The sequence below is a fragment of the Narcine bancroftii genome, chromosome 3 (genome assembly GCF_036971445.1).
Source record: "Narcine bancroftii isolate sNarBan1 chromosome 3, sNarBan1.hap1, whole genome shotgun sequence".
In the NCBI taxonomy this organism is placed as follows: domain Eukaryota; kingdom Metazoa; phylum Chordata; class Chondrichthyes; order Torpediniformes; family Narcinidae; genus Narcine; species Narcine bancroftii.
This window is the reverse complement of record NC_091471.1, coordinates 262601305-262621432: the sequence shown is the minus strand read 5'-3', so window position 1 is coordinate 262621432 and position 20128 is coordinate 262601305. Positions and strand designations below refer to the sequence as shown.

Sequence of the window (20128 nt, the reverse complement as noted above, 5' to 3'; positions counted from 1 at the left end):
TCTTATTGTTTGTTCATTATAATGAACGTCTCTCATGGAGGGGTATGATGCAACACTAAATCTACCTCTTCAACATACTTCACAGTTGAAATTGTATTAGATTTAAACAAGAATATCTCATACCTAGCCAAGTCAAATCAAGAAACTAGTTCGAACAAATTACTTAATTTGCAAGATCTGGATCTCAGTAATTTAGTAACTTTGAATGGAGTTAAACAGGAAAATCAGCAGATACTGGGCTTGTAGTGCAATACACAAAAGTAGAACTGGAGATACACAGTAAGTCACGTAGTACATGCAACGAAGCAAAGGGGAAACATTTCAGATCTGAGCCCTGTCAAAGAATCTGAAAGGTTTCAATCTACACAACTAGTTCTGGAGTAAGAATTTAGACACACGGCACTGTAACAGGCCATTTTGGCCCACAAGTCCGTGTTGCCCAATTTACACCCAATTAACCTGCACCCCCGGTACGTTTCAAATGGTGGGAGGAAACCAGAGCCCCCAGGCAAAACCCACACGGACACAGGGAGAACGTACAAACTCCTTACAGACAGTGTGGGATTTGAACCGCGATCCTGATCGCTGGCGCTGTAAAGACATTGCACTAACCGCTACACCAACAGTGCCACCCTTCTAACATTATCTTGGTCAGGAGAGTTAGCACTGGATCATCAGAAACAGATGGCCAGAGACAAGAGAAATACAACTAAATTTTAGCTATCAACCAAAAATAATTTCTCCTCAGTTCCATTCTCTGAACTCAGGAAAATAAATTCTTGCCTCGTTCTACTTCCTGCCAAATTTCAGATAGGTTACAAACACATGGTCTCTAGAAGAATATGTGTGGTTAGAGACACTGGACAGCAACCATTTCAGCAAAATTCCAAGATTAGAGATTGTGCCTCAGGGAATTGCATATTTGCTAAATAAACTTACTTCAGTGATTATTCAAAATATCCAAACCAAACTCAGCTTAAGAAGGAACATCTTTGAAGATCTAGTGATGTGACTCAACAGTATTTTGTAGCAGTTTTGCCACTGGTGGAGCCCTTAGATATCCAATACATAATGGACCCATCGTGGAGAATTAGTGACTTTGAACTTGTGTGATGTTTCACTGTGGTCAACAACACACAAGACCAAAAAAATGATTAAGGAGGCAGGCAACCCACCAAAAAATATTGCACAACTTCAAAATGGGTCATTTGAAAGATTTTTTTTTCCCAGTTGAGTGGCGTGCTTAGCATAATGCTACTACTGTCTGCAAGGATTTTGTATGTTCTTCCAGCTTCTGCGTGGGGTTTTCCCCAAGGAGCACTAGTTTCCTGCCACTCTCCAGAATGGATGGAGTTGTCAGTTAATTGGGCAGCATGGGGTTTAAACGGCCAGAATTGACTTCCACCATGTTGTAAATAAATTAAAAAGATTTAAAATTTATAATATGGCACAGAGTATCAAGCAAATCATCGTCACCTGAACAGTATCATCCATCAGTGTCTCGATACTGACCAACTTGTGAAATTCAGATCCCCTTCACCCATGGGTTTTGAGGGAGAATTGACCAACTCTACCTAGTTGTACACAGGCTTCCCACACACTTGAGATCCCAGTGTTTAAACCAGTGGTTTTCAAACTTTTTCTTTCCACCCACATACCACCTTAAGCAATCCCTTCCTAATCACAGAGCACCTATGGCATAGGGAGTAGTTAAAGTGGGATGTGAGTGGAAAGAAAAAGGTCGAGGACCATTAATATGAAAACTGCTAGACACAAAGCAAGCAATGGAGGGAAAGACTAGTGGTGTTGGGAGACGTCTCATGTCAACTGTTTTAAGCATCAGTAGAAAACACCAAAGAAAGACATTTGACAGTCGTCGTACCAAACTTAAATGCAAAGTAGCCAAAATAGCAATAAAATACACTCACAAAAGCAATGGAATTTCCATATTAGAAATATGAAACTTTCCCAAGAGAGGCTTCACACTTTATAGTTCTTATTGCAGCATTTTTTTTATTACAGCATTTTAGTGGTACAAGTATTTTTCAGTATTAGAATTAGAACAGCTCTGACAGAACTTGTTTTAATGCAAGTAGTATTTTAATGCAATAGTCTACATCAAAACAGTGTGCAAGCAGCAAGGTCTGACAGTCTTGCAAACATTACAAACAAGGACACAGATATTCTTGAATGAACACTGAAAAGAGTTGAGTTATCTTTTTAAGGGCTTATGGATGAGATGCATAATTATAGAAAGCCAAATAAAATGCTTAGTTTTCAAAAGATAATTGAAGAAAATGAACCTAACCCCAGAAAAAAAGAGCAATAATATGCTGGGGTATTATTAAAACAAAAGCCACACAAATCAACTTTTGGCCAGAAACTAATGGGGTTGTTAAATCCCAAAGAAATGCACATCCACTGAATTTGCAAAATCCCAACCAGAGCTCAACTGGTCGAGGCATAGCAGGTGAAACCAAACTTAGGTCTGATTTTTAGATTTATAGAGGTGCTGCAGCTGACCTAGTTACCCTGGGTTAAAAGAGAAACTTGGCCATGGTCCAGTGTCCTTTGCTGGAATTAATTGTGCACAAAAGGAGGAGGAGCTTGGTGGTCAAATAGACAAACACATTCCAAGAAGTCTGGAGAAATGCCACAGAGGGAGTCATGAAATTATACAGGAGTCCAGATCTTGGGAAGGGGAAAAACAAATTCAGAAAAAAGTGTTACGTGCTTAAATACACCATCGACTTTGGAACTAGAGGATCGTTTAGCAACACACTTTAAACAGCAAACACAAATGGTTGTTTCTGTTGAACAAGCTTGCCTTTATACTTTTGTGTCAATTTGCAACAGGAGTGAGACACTGGGCTTAAATTCATCTACAATCACAATACACATTGCTGAACTTTCAACTGTGAAGCGTGGGTCTGCATTTCTTGTTACGGACCATAGTCCAGAGAAACTTAGGTTAACAAAGACTCACTGAACTGCATTGACAATGGACTTAAATTGTCACCAGGATTTATAAACATGCCCATCTCATTTGGTAATCGGCTGCTGAGGACTTTGCTATGCTCTTGTATGTGCAAGGTCATTTCTTCTCGTGACTCGGTGAAGTATGGACACTGCAAGCAGTTATATTGACCCCTGGTGTGTTCCCACACAATCCTGCTATTGGCCGATTGAGCTGCAGAAAGAATAATTGAACACAATTTGGTCAAAATACTGCTATTACACACCATTATCAGCACATTGGAAAGTGACGATAAAACATCTAAAACCTTTAGCCAAGGATTAAGCAATTTTCATCTCAACAATAATAAAAGAAAATTCTAGAACTATTCAACAAGTCAGAAGTTTGGCTGAAATGGACAAAAGTTTGAAATGTTAAATATTTCTCTCTCCACATAATGACCTGCTGGGTATTTCCAATCTTTTCAGATTTCTATCCTCCTATATTTTTTTCTTCACAACAATCCCTTCCCACAATACCACCAAACTAACTTTGATAAAGACGAAAAAAGATTTAAAAAAAGTTCACAGATTTTTAATATACAAGTAATTCAATGTCAAAAACTGAGAACCAACTTTTTTTTTCTTTGAAAAAGGCAGGGAAAATGTAACCTAAAATCAAAATACACCTTACCTGTAGTCTTCCTCCAGACGGCATTGGACAATGGTAAACCTTCAGAGGGAACACAAGATCGAAGATGTGACTGTGTGGCACTTTGAGAGAGGCTATAAGGTGCTGAGTGTATGTATGGAATGAAGGGGCCAGGAACTGGAGTGTGCCCCGGAGTAGAAAATCTTAGGCTGGGTGTGGCAAACAGCGTTGGATCCAGCAGTGAAAATGGATGCGGGGTTGTAGATACCAATGGCATCGAATTTAGTGAAGTGTGCAGACTTGGTAAAGTGCTCGGGAGTAGGGAGACTGGGTTCGAACTAGGAGCAGCGGCGCTGCTAACGTCCATGTTTCCAGTCTTTTCCAACTGCCTGATAACACTTTGAAATTTCACTGGCTCCGTGAGTGCTGATTGTTTAACTTGGACATCCGATTCATTTGCAGGCAAGGGGCTGGGGCACTGCTTCTTCACGTTCTGCAGCAGACTATTCGTTTCATCATTGCACACTTGCCGATGTTTGAAAAAGGTTTGAGGCTTCTGAAATCGTACTTTACATGTCGCACACCTGCAAAGCGAATAATTTCCAAGTTAAATCTTTGATCATCAGCAAGAAAAAGTAAAACAAATTGAGGTTTCCTGGTTCTGTGGGGTCCCTCAGAATCAGAAGGCTGCAGATTTAAGAATCCTACCAAGGGTGGAAGTAAACCAGCTTGGGTGGCACAGCTAATATTAGCGGTTACCGCAAAGCTGTTTCAGCCTCAGTGGCCGGGGTTTGAATCCAGCACTGTCTGTAAGGAGTTTGTACATTCTCCCAGTGTCTGCTGAGTTTCCTTCGGGTGCTCTGGTTTCCTCCCACCATTCAAAATACACCTGGGTCGTTGGTCAATTGGGTGGCATGGGCTCGTGGGCCAAAAAGGGCCCGTTACCCTTTTGATTACAGTGCTGTAGGTCTAAACTAAAATTCAATTTCAGTGCAGCAGAAATGGTGTGCCATCCTGTTTGAAATGCTTCCTTTTTATTGGGATAAATCAAGGTGTACACAAAATATTTCTAATCTAGAACATCATGGAGCCTCAGTCATTTAATGAGAGACCATTGGTGAGACTGTGCTGCACAGACACTAGCTGTCTTACTAGCCAGCAAATATAGGCACTGTTCCTGTTAGCTTTGAAGAGCTTTAGATCTTCTGGATATTTCTAGGTTAAGAAAATGCTTATAAAAACATTAATCTAACCTCAAGCCAAGGGACTGACAATCTCCTTTCAGACTTCTGCCAGAACATTAAGAATTGCCAGGAAGATTGCCACGTAGAGCAAAATGGATCCATCAGGCAGATGCAGCACGGATTCAGCAAAAGCAGGCCCTATTTGACAAATTTACTGGAGTTCTTCGAGGATATAACGAACGTGGTAGATAGAGGCGAGCAGGTAGACATTGTTTACCTGGATTTTCAGAAGGCGTATGATAAGGTGCCACATAAAAGACATCCATAAGGACGCATAGAATTGGGGATGATCTATATTAGCATGGATAGATTGGTTAACCAATAACAAGCAGAGAGTTGGGGTGTAGGGGTATTTTTCTGGTTGGCTACCGGTGGTGAGCGGGGTGCCGCTGGGATTGGTGCTGGGCCCGTAACTGTTCACAGTATACATAAATTTTCTGGAAGAGGGGACAGAAGGCAGTGCATCGAAGTTTGCTGATGACACTAAATTAAGTTCTTGGGAGTCACCATCTTGGAGCATCTTTCCTGGACCCCACTAATGGCATCGTGAAGAAACCATATCAATGGCTCTACTTCCTCAGAAGTTTGCAGAGGATAGGAGTGACATCAGAAACCCTGGCAAATTTCTGCAGAGGTGTGGTGGAAAGTGTGCTGACCAGCTGTACCATGGTCTGGTATGGTGACACCAATACCCCAGGCATAAAGCCCTGCAAAAGGTAGTGGATACAGCCCAAGACATCACAGGAAAAACCCTACCCACCATCAAGATTTCGGAATTTAAAAAAAAAAGTCGTAAATTTTAATTAATCGGGGTACATGTTGATACTAAGCTGGATGATCCTTGATCCTCAGAACCATTCACCTCAAAAGGAGAAATCAGCCTCTATCGTTCTCGTGGCAGACAAAAGTTGAAGCACATCATGTATACACTATTACATTAGAGTGACAATAAAATACCCCCAATCCTTTCCTTGAAGTATTCAAGGAACACATTTCCCTTTGGCTGGAATTAACTCAAATACATAGCTGAGCACTGGAGCTAACAAAGACAGTGCAATGAAGCAACTTCCAGAGCAAGCCAAAAGCCCCGTTCACCTTTCCCACTGTGGCATGATTTACCTGGTCAATTAGCAACCCAGCATTTTAAGGCGGTGGGGGGGGGGGTCCCGCTCCCGGCAGTGACAATGCGAGAGCAGGCTGTGCTTTCACACTGCCGGAAGGCGATTAGTGAGTTAACTCGGCCGGGCTCTGACACATGCCCCCACCAAGTGTCAGAGTCAGGTTGAATTTAACTCACCCTGCCAGTTTCGTACCGCATTATTACTGGGAACAGACCCGCTAAGTTAGCTGGTTAACCCACACAGAATCGGAGTTGAAAGTCTTCTATTCCCTGCTCCTCAGAGACTGACAAGTGGAAATGTAGCAGCATACAACTTAGAAACCCCACAACTGATGGAATCCTGAGGCAGCTTCCATCAGTTATTCACTTAGTTTACAATTGGGGTAGCAATTGGAAGGTGAAGACTTGGCCTCTTCACTCAAGTGGTCATCTTAACGTGAACAAAGCTGAAGAACTTATCAATTTCTTCAGCCAGTTGGTTGAAATAAGCAGACTGAAATTGATTAGAAGGCAATAAGCAAAATAACTGGCTTGTGCGGCACTTCTTTTCCAATTGACAAATTCCATCTGGTAGCAGCTAATATTCAGGACTTTTAAACATAGTGATGACCTCACAATATCCCAAGCACTTTGCAGCTTGATGAGGTCACTGAATGTACATAAAGGAAGGATTCTTTTCCAAGGCAGCTTGAAGGGTATGTGTTCAGGTCGAGGTCAAATTGTAAACAGTTCAATTTTTCGGTAGAAGCATGTACACATTGTGTGGTGACTTGTTTGGACAAAGTTGGGGAAGAAAAGGCTCTGGATGTCCAAGAATTGCCCTGGACCTGACCAGAGTGACTTGATTGAGCTGCATGGAGCTCTTCTGGCAGCTAACTGAGGCCAGGTCCCAAATGCTCGGCCATCCAACACACCTACCATTTTACTTAGGAATTAGTCTGCACAGGAACAGTCCCAACTGATCTCCTGAATGTTCTCTGTGATCCAAAATACAAAAGGGGGTGGAATTTTAACTTACATCATGTTGTAAAAGATGGGGGGGGGGGGGGGGGGGGGAAATTCCCCAATGTGGACTGTGATCTGAAGGTTCGGAAGCACCATTTCAATATACCACTTCTTTGGAAATTTTACTGCTTTTGACCAAATTTCTGAAGTCATTCGAGGTGCATGTCTATAGCGGTGCCCACAGAAGACTGATTTCTGCTGTCATTTCTTTTAGCTGGTATAAATATAGATTGTCCCATTGATCAACTTACTTGAAATATCGGTTAGGCTTGTGATGTACTTTCATATGATTCATCAGGTGCTGCATGGTTGAGAAAGATTCACTGCAGTTATTTGCACAGCATTTATACACTTTCCCTGAAACAAAAACAAAGAGAGATAGTAGCACACACACCAACTGCTTTAAAATTACAACAGCATTCATTTTAGAATGTGTAGATCAAACACTTGTCAAAAGGAGCTCCTTATTTTCCAGCTGGTTCTCCCAAGAAATACAAAATTACTCCTTACCACCTCAGCCACGTGTAGCAAGCACGTTTTGCCTGTCATGAGATTTTTAAATCATTTACTCAGAGAACAATTGGTCATCACTGTTTAGCTGAAACTCGTTGAATAACACCCATGTCAAACCACATTTTTTTTTAACCTCTCATAGGCCTGTGAATTCCAGCAACCTTCAACACCCCTGAGGCAATGCAGCCCAGGCGTGTCGGTAACCCTCAGCTGCCTGCCCGCGGCATCGTCATAGACACCACTGTTCTCCACTTTCCTCACAACTGCTGCACCTGGCAGGTCGCTCAGGCTCGTACACGAGCAGACACCATCCTTTCCACCTCAGGATTAACCCTTTGGACTTTGTGCCCCGGTTTTCAGGGACTACCCAACGAGCACATATACTCTGTGGCCCCATTTTCAGGGGCTGGTTTTACACCCAACCACCAGCTGGTTCACATTGATTTTTAACCAGAGTATACATTATAAAAAGTTAAAAATTACTGGAGTCCAAAGAGTGTCTGTTTAGAACAGAGATGAATAGGATTTTTTTTAAAGCCAGAGGGCAGTAAATCTGTGGAATTTGTTGACCTCAGGTGGAGACCAGGTCAATGGGTGTATTTAAGGCAGAGATTGATTAGCCAGGGCATCAAAGGTTATGGGGCTGAGTAGGAAAATGGATCCGCTCATGACTGAATAGCAGAGCAGACTCAATGGGCTGAATCTTTCTGATCCTATGTGTTATGGTCTTGTAGTCCAAGGGGATGGGATCAGCCACCAGCATTTGCCCTCAATACAGGCTTCCCCAAAGGGTAGGCAGCCTGAAACTGCACAGGTTCCAACAGAAACCTTCCCTCACCAAGAGGGCCCAAATGCAGCCATGGAGAGGCTCCGTGCCATTATCACACAAAGAACAAGTCTCCCACAGTGTATGGTCTTCACCATTGACTGCAGGAAAAGCCCTTACCCCACATATTCATTCAGTGACAGTACTAATCATGGATGGAAGAATTGCTTGTTGGGTGTTCAAGAGCTGGTTGCAACCCTTCAGGCTCAACATGGTGAGAACTTGCAAGAGGAAATACTACACAAGGAAACTCTTTTGTGTAATAGCAGCAAGTTTCTTTTTACCTTGCTCAAACTGAGGTCTTCCTTTAAACTAGGTTTTTAAACATGATATACTAATTAATAATAGTGACCACAAAATTTTGATTGATATGGTTCAGTGTGAAAAATTAAAAAATTTTAAAAAAACCATTTCAAGCTGAAACTCAAAGGGTCAACTATTTTTTTTCCCTCCCGCTGATACTGCTCGACCAGGCAAGTTCCTCTAGCAGGCTGTTAGTGCCAGTCATGTTACGTTGGAGCCCTTTCAACACCGACAAGGAGTTTCAGCCAGTTGTTGGCTAACCAATGTGCACTTTGTCAAAGGACAAGGACCACACAAATCATTAATCAATGACTGGCCAGAACAGAGTTCTCAACAACAAGCCACTGATCTTACACAATACGAGGGAGCTAGTCTGCATATGACATTTGCGTTGGCTTTCAGAGCTGGAGCCAAGAACTTGATCGACGTGGTTTAAAGAGATATGTCTCTTAAAATAGTTCATTCCACTTCACCCATGCCACTGGCCCTAACATCCTCTTCAAAGAAGCATTCTCTTAATCTTTAACCTCAGATTTCTAACATCTGCTGACTGAATAAGTTAGCTTGTGTTAATTTATGATTGCCACCATCATAGGAGAGAATAGCACAGAAACCCACAGATCTGTGCCGAATATCATGTCCAAATCAAACTGAAACTCTGCCATTTCCTCTTGATAGATATTCCTCCATCCCCTTCATATTCAGGGGCTGTTTTCACAGCTACTCCTCGCAGCCAGCACTGCGTAAAATAATTGCCCTGCACATCATTTCCCTTAAACGCCCGACTCCCTCACCTTAAACGCATGTCCTTTAGCATGTAATGCTTTTATTCCAGGGATTCAGATTGCCTACCCCAGTTGCTTTCAAACTTTCTCTTTCCACTCATATACGACCTTAAGTAGTTCTTATGCCATAGGTGCTCTGTGATTAAAGTGGTATGGAGAGGGGTAAAAATGATTGAGAATCCCTGCTCTAGACCCAATTGTTACTAAAATATTTTGCTTGGGGAAAAAAAATTGTCATTGGCCCATTTCTGAATCCGTGCACTTACGAGTCAATTACATAAAATTAAAACAGCGGGTTTCAAACTTTTTCTTCCCACCCACATACCACCTTAAGCAATCCCTTGCTAGTCATCACAAAGCACTTATGGCATATGCTTGTACGCCGGGAGTAGAAGTACAGCCAGGTGATCAGATTTGCCAAAGTGAGAGCATGGGATGGCTCGGTTGCCGTTCTTCATGGTGGTGTAGCAGTGGATAAGCGGTCTTGCAGATCCGCCCAAGATTAAATTTGTTCCCAGTCAGATCCATTGAAACACACAATAATAACAGTAGTCAATCCCGGTTATCCAGAATGCAAGCAACCGGCAGCCTCAAGCAACCGGCAAAATATCACGGAAAATAAATATACAAAAAATACACGTTTAAAATTGGAGTTAGCTCGCCAATCGTGCAACATTACATCTCGGGCAACCAGAAAATTCACTTATTTGGCATCCACCAGAACCTTTGTTCAATCTCTGAATTAGCAACTTTATAACTGTGGACAATGCACCTTCAAGAGTCTGGATTAATCTCACAGGAAACTTCCCTCATGGGATATTGTTAGTTTGACTTGATCAATTGGTAAAAATGCAATTATATCAAGTATTCCTATTTCAGTTTTTCAACCAATCATAAAATGGTTAAAAATAAACAAGGTAAAATATGGCCATGCATGGGGCTGATTCCATTTCCACTAACAATGTCCAGTACAAAGAACATTCAGGCAGATGGGCCATGATTGAAAAAGCCTGGCTGGATTTCTATTTCTTGTTCGTGTAGGCCCCCTGCTGTAAACACAGATAAAACACAGCAAAACATCCAACATTTCTTCTACAAAACAGAAGGCAAATATCATTATTCAACATTCACCGTTGATAAAAGAGAAAAGGTTCAACTTCTATTTTAAGTTTTGTTCTTTCTTAAATTAGCAAATTTCTTAATTTTCCCCAACAATCCCATTTTATACCATTAACCAACAGGAGAGATGCGTTTTCCTGCTGTTCGATTGTTGATCACAAGATGATATGAAATCAAATAGGAATACTCAGTGCAATTATATATTTACAAACTGATCAAGTCAAAGAAACAATATCCCAAAGGGAAACATGCTCTGGGATTAATCCTGACGAGTGAAGGTGCATTGTTTGCAGTTATAAAGTTGCCTATTCAGAGACCGAACAAAGGTACAGTAGAAGTCCAAAAATCCAGACCAGAATCTGGACTTTTCGAAAACTCTCAAACTTCTTAAATTTAGCGGGCTTTTGTGTGCATACAAAGCGCCACAGATGCACGGCAACAAACACGCTTTTTTGTCAAGCATTGACTTTATTTCTCTTTAAAAACTGCTACTGAATAAACTATCACAATTTACCTGTTCATCTCTTTATTCCTCCTTAAATTTGAATTTTAAAAGTACTGCCCGAGAATCCCCGAGCAGTCCGGATTTTTGGACTTCTACTGCATTGACATTGTTATGCATTTCAAAGGATCAGATTGGCAACACATTCATCTTAGGCTGATGGACAAGACCACTTTACTTTTCTCTTTTTTCAATTTTCATTCCAACTGCAGGTCTACGTATTGGCTAAATCATGAAATTTGGCTGTTGAGTTGAAAAATCAGGGTTAAATTTATTCCAAATTAAAAGAGGTATGCAAATTATATTTACAATTAGAAAAATACAGTAAACTTTGGAAATTCCATTATTTTGACCAGTAATAATATCCCTATCCTGATAGATCCATAATAACAAATCTCCCTGATATTCTATGGTGAACATCAGAGTGGATGATCAGAGGTCCTAGACAGCACTCTGCAGCATAGACCTGGATAGAGGTAGCTCGATACCCATCAGAAGATTGAGCCACACAACCTTTCAGCCAAGGGATTTAAAAGGGAAAGTCTGCCTCGCAGCTCCATCTCATTCATTCATCAAAGAGTCAGCAAGGAATCCAGAAATGATCCATTCCAGATTGGGTCAAGCCCATGGTCTGCACCAGGCTCGAGAGGCGAGTTTTTTTTCCACATTTGCTACCAATCATTCAAGGTACTTGGGAACCAAATGAGATTGAAGGAAATATTTAAACAACTCACATGCTGAACTTTGCTGCACCGAAGCCAATTTTAGAACAACTCACATTTGTGCGGCAAGGACTGGCAGTTCAAAATGAATTGGCAACTTCCTGCCCATTTCTGAATGAACCTTAGTTCTCGTATTACCAGACGGACCATACCAATAATCCAAGAGCAAAATTTAAAAAAAACCCACTTTCTTCTGAAATCATGGAAAAGTGAAGGTACTGTTTCTAAAAATTGACCAATTTTAAAAGTGCAAATTTAAAAGAAACACTTCATTGGCCACACACTGACCACAGTTTCTAGACCAGCTATTCCAGACATGTTATTTTTGAAGTGATTCAGTTATCCCTCACTACTTGACCAGATGTAAAAGTCAGAAAAAGAAAACATCTCGGTTGTCAAGCCAGGGAGAACTCATCAGGGAGGCTACTTACTTTCAAGCGTACATTAGGGCAGGCAGCCATTCTCAACCCTTTTTCAGCGACGGACACCCTATAGCATGTTCTCAACCTTTTTTTCCCCCCACTCACCATGGGTGCTGAGGTTAGTGAGGGATTACTTAAGGTGGTATGCAAGTGGAAAAAAGGTTGAGATCCATGCCCTAGAATACTGCTCAAAGAACTCTGCTCGAACTTGCCACTGCACCCCCTTCTACAACTGGATCCTTGACTTCTTCATCGGAAGATAAGCCAGTATGAATTGGAAACAATGTCTCCTCACTGACGATCAAGACAAGCACAGTTCAAGGATCAGTGATTAGCCCACTGCTCTGCTCACTTTACACCCATGACTGTGTGGCCAAGCACAATTCAAATGCCATCTACAAATTTGTTGATGACACCAAGGTCGTCGGCAGAATCACAGACGGCAATGAGAAAGCGCATAGGAAAGAGGTGATCAGCTTGTTGAATGGTGTCACAACAACAACCTTGCACTTAACATTAGCAAAACCAAGGAGCTGATTGTGGACCAGGAGGAAGTCATAAGAACGCGAACCAATCCTCACCGGGGTGTCAAGAACTCCAAATCTCTGGGTGTCAACATCTCCGAGGATCTGTGCTGTGGCCTCCACATCGATGCAATCAGGATGAAGGCTCACCAGCGACTACACGTGGTCCGGAGTTTGAGGAAATTCAGTATGTCACCAAAGACTCTTGCAAATTTCTACAGGTGTACTGTGGAGAGCATTCTGACTGGTTGCATCACGTCTGGTACAAAGGTACCAATGCACAGGACACGGAAAAAATCCAGAGAGTTGTTAACTCGGCCTGTGACATCATGGGCACGTTTTCACTCCATCAAGGACATTTACAAGGTGAGGTGCCTTAAGAAAGGAGCTCGATCCTTGAGGACCCCCCACCACCCAGGCCATCACTCTGCCATCAGATTCCTGAATGGACAATGAACTACAGTCACTACTTCACTTTCTTCTATTTTCTTGAACTTTAAAAAAAAATTTTTTTGAAACTTGTAGCAATATTTACTGCTGCAAAACAACGAATTTCGTGACATCTTCATTACGAATTCTGGTGGGCCTCTTTCCCTGTGAAGGAGTCAAGTTTTGGTTTCTTCCATAATTCTCTCCTACAGACTACATTTAAAAAAAAACCAAAATGTTGCATGAGGTGGGAAAAAAAAAGGCTCTTCCTTAAGTGTGCTGTGGCCCTGGGGGAGAAGCGTAGTGCCCCAGTTGAGAAGGGTAAAAGAATGGATGGTCAATAATTGCTAGAGACTTAATGAGAACGGTCATATCAAGAGTGTTCTGGGAGTGGCGTAGTGGTTGGAATAGTAATCCATAGGCTTGGACTGACAATCCAGAGACTAGGGTTTAAATACCACCAAGCAACTAAGGAATTCAGCCCAACAAGATCTTGGGGAACATGGATGAAGCAACAGCTCAATAGCCACACTCACAGAATACCTTACAGACCTCACAATCCTTCCCACTTGCAGGACCAATCCACCTGAGGGAGAGATTGGGTGCTATACAGGCTGGAAGGAGTAGCATTGGGAGACCTCAATGTGACAATGAAAGTAGCAAGGACCCAGAATGCAATCTGGTTGGAGGAGATCAAAACCCTTCACCAAGAGTGGATCAGTAGCACCATCGCAGGCAAGTCTTCACAGACATACCTGCCAGAAGTGGCCAGATCCAAACCAAAAAAAAGGACAATAAGACACCGGATATTTGCATCATTTTCTGACCCCTTAAATCTCTGCAACACTTAGAAAGAATAGTCCAGCAGTATTACACATGCACAGTTGGCTTCTTAATTAAATCATGAATAAAATAATATTCAAGATTGAAAGCATTCAAACACTCGCGAGCAACTAATCTGCTTGAAAGGATTGTAATCCTGTTTGGTGCTTCATACCCTCCATTGACTGGGAAGTGGCTACCACTCCCTTTTCTGGCTCCGTATTGCAAGACATGATTCTGCCACGGCTGGGACGAGGCTCATCGCACAACGGCAACTCAAATGATGTGGATCCAACACCAGGCTCCCAAGAAAACAACTTAACCTGATGGCTCTGTCTGGAAGGAGAACGAAAGTTTGAATTACTATGGACTTCAAAAGAAAATTTGCCCCAAAGGCTGGAAAACAAAATATTCAGCAGTTTCCGAGAAGTGAGTCACGAAACAATCCCCTTCACAGGGTCACTCCAAACTCCATGTTAATCTTCTCAGGAGTTTGTGCATTAGTGACAGTTTTTTTTAAATAGAATCCGAGCTACGGGTTACTGAACCCAACTCTGACAGTTTGAATACATTTTATTAATATGAGAGTCTGGGATGTTGGTCCCGTGCAATACACAATCAATTGGAGCTTCCATGAATAAAATCAAGCATTGCTTTATTTTTAAAAAAATAAACATACAGCATGGTAACAGGCCCTTTTGGCCCAAGAGTCAGTGTCACCCAATTAACCTACAACCCCTGATACATTTTTTTTGAACTCTACATGGCACAGATTTGCAGATTGAGGAAGATTCATTTTGAAACATATGCATCATTAATATTCTCAACAACTTGAACTTACAGTTTAAAACTAAGCAAACTTAATTAAACAAATGAATATGTGCTGTTCATTCAAATACAGTACATTTCTGATTATCCAAAATGCTTTGGATTGGTCTGATCTTGGTTACATGGAATTTTCGGATATTTAGGAATTTTCTCTAAAGCAGCCCAGTAGCATCAGGAGAATACTTGTATCGGCTGTCACTAATCCCCGACACCTCCCCACTGCCATCATCCATCCTGGCTGGGAACCCAAGGTCTCACCTCACCTGTAAGTGGTAGGAGATTACACAGGGATTGTCCTCAAGCAGAATTTCAGGGACCCCACTGAAAGGGTATTTGACAGAGGAAGCGGCTCGGGCGGGCAAACAGGGAGAGAGCGCGGTATTCAATTCCAATTCTGAGAATGCCACAATGCAATTTAAGCACAAAGTTGCAGTAACTCATAGTAAAAAAAAATGACATTAATAAATAATCATTGCTATCCTTTCTTCAATGTGTAACCTGTGGACAAATGTCTCCTTTGTAAATCTGATTCCCTATCGCCCCACTTGAGCACGGTGGGTAAATTTTTTTCCCAACTTTTTTTTCCTCCAAATTGTGACATCATGTCTCACCTGAAAAAAACTTTTGGATATTTGCAATTTCAGTCGATCGGTTAATTGGGAACATACTGTATTTCCTTATGACCTTAAAACTGAAGTAGATGGCATGGTGTGAGTACACAGATATAATTCACTACCCATTAAAAAAATTATACATTCTTTCATCCCAAAAATTCACATCCAGTTTCATGATGGATTTTGTTTTTGTGCGGCCTCAAACCTATTCTCTTGTCTGAAAGCAAACTCATGCCATAAGCAAGATAGCTAGATATTTACTTACAACTCAAAATACCGATTAGCCTCGGGCCTAATGAAATAGAAACACGCTTGAGGGGTTAAGGGTCTCCTTCAACTGCCACATCACAACATGTATTTACTTAAAAAAGGATGAGATTCATCAAAAGTGAATAAATAGGATCTGAACATCAGAGTCTAAGGCTCAGATCTGACTCAGTATAGGGATCAATATTTAGTTGAACCTTTTCTGAAATGACCCAGACAATTTTCTTTGCAAATTCTGACCATAGAACAGTGCGGCATGTACTATCAAACGGCTGATCAAACAAAACAGTACATGGAACCAATTGTTCCATTTTTAACATGATCTCGGGATGAATGTTAGTTCTGCATTATCTTGAACCAAAACAATATCAAGCCATGCCTTGATATTGGCACGGTTGGCGCAACACGGTTACAGTGCCAGTGATCGGTGGGGGGGGGTTTGAATCCTGCGCTGTCTGTAAGGAGTTTTCACATTCTCCCTGTGTCTGCATGGGTTTCCTCCCACCATTCAAAAACATTCCAGCGGTTGTAGGTCAATTGAGCAGCACAGACTCATGGGCTGAAAGGGCCAGTAACTGTGCTATGTCTAATTTTTTAAAAAATTCTAATAAATTGCATTATTCTAATAAATAATTTTAAAATCCTAAACTTTCACTATTTCTACAGTGGTATCGTCAAGTCAAGCCAATCAAATCCCATTTCCTCATTAAACTGCAGAAGTCTTGATCAATACAAGTATATTGTGCAACTTTCTTCTTCTTTGGCTTGGCTTCGCGGACGAAGATTTATGGAGGGGGTAAAAAGTCCACGTCAGCTGCAGGCTCGTTTGTGGCTGACCAGTCCGATGCGGGACAGGCAGACACGATTGCAGCGGTTGCAAGGGAAAATTGGTTGGTTGGGGTTGGGTTTTTCCTCCTTTGCCTTTTGTCAGAGAGGTGGGCTCTGCGGTCTTCTTCAAAGGAGGCTGCTGCCCGCCAAACTGTGAGGCGCCAAGATGCACGGTTTGAGGCGTTATCAGCCCACTGGCGGTGGTCAATGTGGCAGGCACCAAGAGATTTCTTTAGGCAGTCCTTGTACCTTTTCTTTGGTGCACCTCTGTCACGGTGGCCAGTGGAGAGCTCGCCATATAATACGATCTTGGGAAGGCGATGGTCCTCCATTCTGGAGACGTGACCCATCCAGCGCAGCTGGATCTTCAGCAGCGTGGACTCGATGCTGTCGACCTCTGCCATCTCGAGTACCTCGACGTTAGGGGTGTGAGCGCTCCAACATCCATTGTGCAACTACCCCATTAGAAAGTACCAACATCACAGCAAGTTACAGAAACTGCTTTCAGAAGTCGTTTTTTTAAAAAAAAAAAGTTAGAAAGTTTGCAGACGGACCTGGAAGAAAAACATTCTCAAAAAAAAAAATCAAGGCTGCCCAATGGAAGCGGGGACACCCCCACCACCACACACACGCCTCCCCGGAACCCGTTCAGCAATTGTTAATGTCCAGGATGGCGCAGTGTTTTGCTATTTGTTGAGCCAGGCCTATCCCTCCAACTGTGTGTGTCCCAACACGACGTGGCGGAAATGGTACCAGGGCCCAGTTTCGATCGCTCCTCCAGGATCAACTCAGCAAGAGCGATGTTAAAGGATCACGGAACGACCCCCCCTCCCTTTATTGAATCACTGCAAATTCGGAACTTTAGATCTTAAATGTGCCCATAATTGTTCAAGGTATTTCCCCTCCCCCTCCCCTTAAGTTCAGACACCAACTGAACCGGGACAACCCCAGTCGTTCCATCACGGCCAAAGGTCGGACCCCAACTGCAAGGCACGTACTCGAGGGATTCCCTCCATTTTTAAATGCATTTAGAGGCGAGTCAGGGCAACCCGGAAACGCGTTGCAGGTGGGCGAGCACTCATCAGCTTCACCAGAAACGTAAACAAAACGGAGCGAGCGGGCGGCTTCTCCCGATCCACCGGGGCACGCACACGGCGGGGGCGGGGGCGGTGGGGACGGGATCCCAGCCGCCCTGGGCCAAGGGAGGAACTGCTGCGGCGGCCGCGGACCACTCACCATCGGTCTCGGTCGGGTCGGGAAGGGGAAAGGGGTGGGGGCAGCCGCAGCAGCAGCTCCGTCCGCCACCCAGGGACGAGCGAGACCGTCACGGGATGACGTTCGGCACACCACCCCGAGACAATGCCGCCATTTTGCAAGGTTGCCCAAGTCTCGCGAGGCCGCGCGCTCGAGGCGCGGCCACCACGCCGTCGGAAGGACTTTCTCGTCCAATGCCACGAGTCTGCCGCCGCTGCACCCTGCCGAGCCTGCGCGCGCATCCCGTTCCCCACTGCAGCATTCGCGCCACCCGGTGGCCTCAATGCCAAGACTTAATGCACCGCACACAATGTCATGCCAACGTAGACCGTGCATCCATGCAAGGACGCCGCAGCGTGTCCGTTCGGGCAACGTCCGACCCGATGGACGTCCGTGGCATGGTCCCATGTGGTGACAAAGCGATTGCGCCGCCAGCTCGATAAGGGTACAGGATCTATTAGAAAACCTTTAATATCTTGATAGGGTTAGGAGCCCAGAGGTCTCCAAAAACCAGCAGGAACAGAAATTCACCAAGACACTGGTTACTTAAACAAAAATGTTTTTCATTTTCTTCACACATAATACTAAGATCAATATTTAACTTATTTACTCAACACCCTTCTAATTCTAAGTTCAGGAAAGTTATTTGTTTCACTGCCCAATCATTCAGTTTTCACCTCTCCAAGTTCACTGGTAACAGGCAATTTTTCATACTGTGCACAGAATTGAACATTTATGAATCTTCACGAGGCTCCGGTGCTTTAACTTAACTCTCTCTGTTGAGGAAGGTTCTTGTTGGTTTCAGAGAGATATTCGTGGTTCGTTGGACACTTCAATCAGCCACTGCATTGTCTTGCGGAAGAAACTTGCCCCCTTGTGGGTTTTTCCAAAAGATGACCTCTTCTTCCAGGTGACCCCAAAAAGTTCTTCTTTTTCCCCTTTTCCAGGAGAAGAACAATAACCAACTTGTAATTGACTACAAGGGTTTAGAATAGGCTGAACTTGGAACTCAAAACCCGTCTTGAAATGGGATCCTGCAGCAGGTCCGGAAACTTGCTGTCTTCAACGCCAATTGCTGCATTAAAACGAACCTTCTCTCTCTCTCTCTCTCTCTCTTTCTCTCTGTTTGCAAAACCACATGATCTTTCTTTGAATAGCAAACTTCAACCAGCAATTTAAACCTGGCATCAGTCTTAATAGCAAGAGATTTTCAGTTTTTGAGCTCAAGCCCTGTATTTGTGAAAACCTTCTCCAAAGCAGTTCCATTGTCTCTGTAAAACACTGTAGACTGGAAGGGTCCACCTGCACATGTTTTTGCATTCCAAATGAGATGTTTGTTTGCAAAGTGAGACCTAAACTCCCACAATCTAACTTTACCCATTAAGATATATTTCATTCCATAATTGTATTAACTTATTCTGTAACAATAGTCATAATAAACACCTACGTTATGCTTATGTATGCACTGTACCATTTTTTCTATTGTACTTTTAACATGAACATTCCCTACTTACAAATAAAAGGTTTACTGAATAACAGTGTTTGTTTCGACTCGTAGCAACATCCTATCTCATTTATCGCATGTATTTGAGTGTTATAGCGTTATCTCTCTGCTTAATTTTCTTTAGAAAATATAAAAGGTCAATGCAGGTACAGTATCCCATATAGCTTTGCCAAGTATATAAGATAAAGTTTCCACGGTCATGTAATACTACAATTAGAATGTAAAAGATATTAAATTCTTTAACTTTGTCACCCTTCACAGAAATGAGGAACAAACTTGCAACCCCTGGTGTACATGACTGTTAATTAATGCACAGCCACTGCAACTGACTGACACAATGCACACATCCCATTCTCCATTGCAACATGCGCACAATCCAGTGGCTGCAATGCAAATACATATCGCACGGCACACAATGTAATGCATGTAATCTGCAGGCCTGCAAATGTATACAGTGCACCCATGCAAATACATGCAATCCTAACAATGTGCCAGCACATTTGCATTCATGCAATTGCATACAATCTGCATCCTTGGTGTGCTATTATTAAATAGATAAAATGTTCTCAGTGCATAAAGAGAGGAAGAATGCATAGAACCACAATGAACAGTTCAGCACAGGAAAAGGCCCTTCAGCCCACATGTGTATGCCAAACATGATGCCCAAATTAAACTAAAAGTATATTAAATTGTGTCTCTGGAAGCTTCTTAAAGACTACTATAGTATATGCTTTCGCCTACCCCTGACAACCAGTTGCAGGTACCCACCCCCACCCCCAGTTTATCATCTGACTGTACACATACAAACCAATGAAACAGTGTTTCTCCAGACCATGGTGCACACACGTACACACAGTACAGATTTACATAGATAAATATATAATTTTAAA

At 42.6% G+C, this 20128-nt stretch overlaps 1 protein-coding gene across 3 annotated transcripts; it reads right to left on the bottom strand.

Moving 5' to 3' along the window:
• Positions 1–1986: 1986 nt before the first annotated feature.
• Positions 1987–17894, bottom strand: LOC138758646 (zinc finger protein 414-like). 3 transcript variants are annotated; one of them, XM_069927911.1, is made up of 5 exons: positions 17717–17894; positions 14119–14279; positions 7228–7333; positions 3650–4191; positions 1987–3190 (listed from the first exon to the last, which is right to left on the bottom strand). In XM_069927911.1, exons 2-5 carry the CDS (start codon positions 14174–14176, stop codon positions 2967–2969), a joined length of 930 nt encoding a protein of 309 aa, XP_069784012.1. In that variant the 5' UTR covers positions 14177–14279; positions 17717–17894; the 3' UTR covers positions 1987–2966. The 3 variants fall into 3 exon arrangements, with proteins under 3 accessions (XP_069784012.1, XP_069784014.1, XP_069784013.1); XM_069927913.1 differs by lacking the exon at positions 14119–14279; XM_069927912.1 differs by lacking the exons at positions 14119–14279; positions 17717–17894 and adding an exon at positions 7487–7874.
• Positions 17895–20128: the final 2234 nt, after the last annotated feature.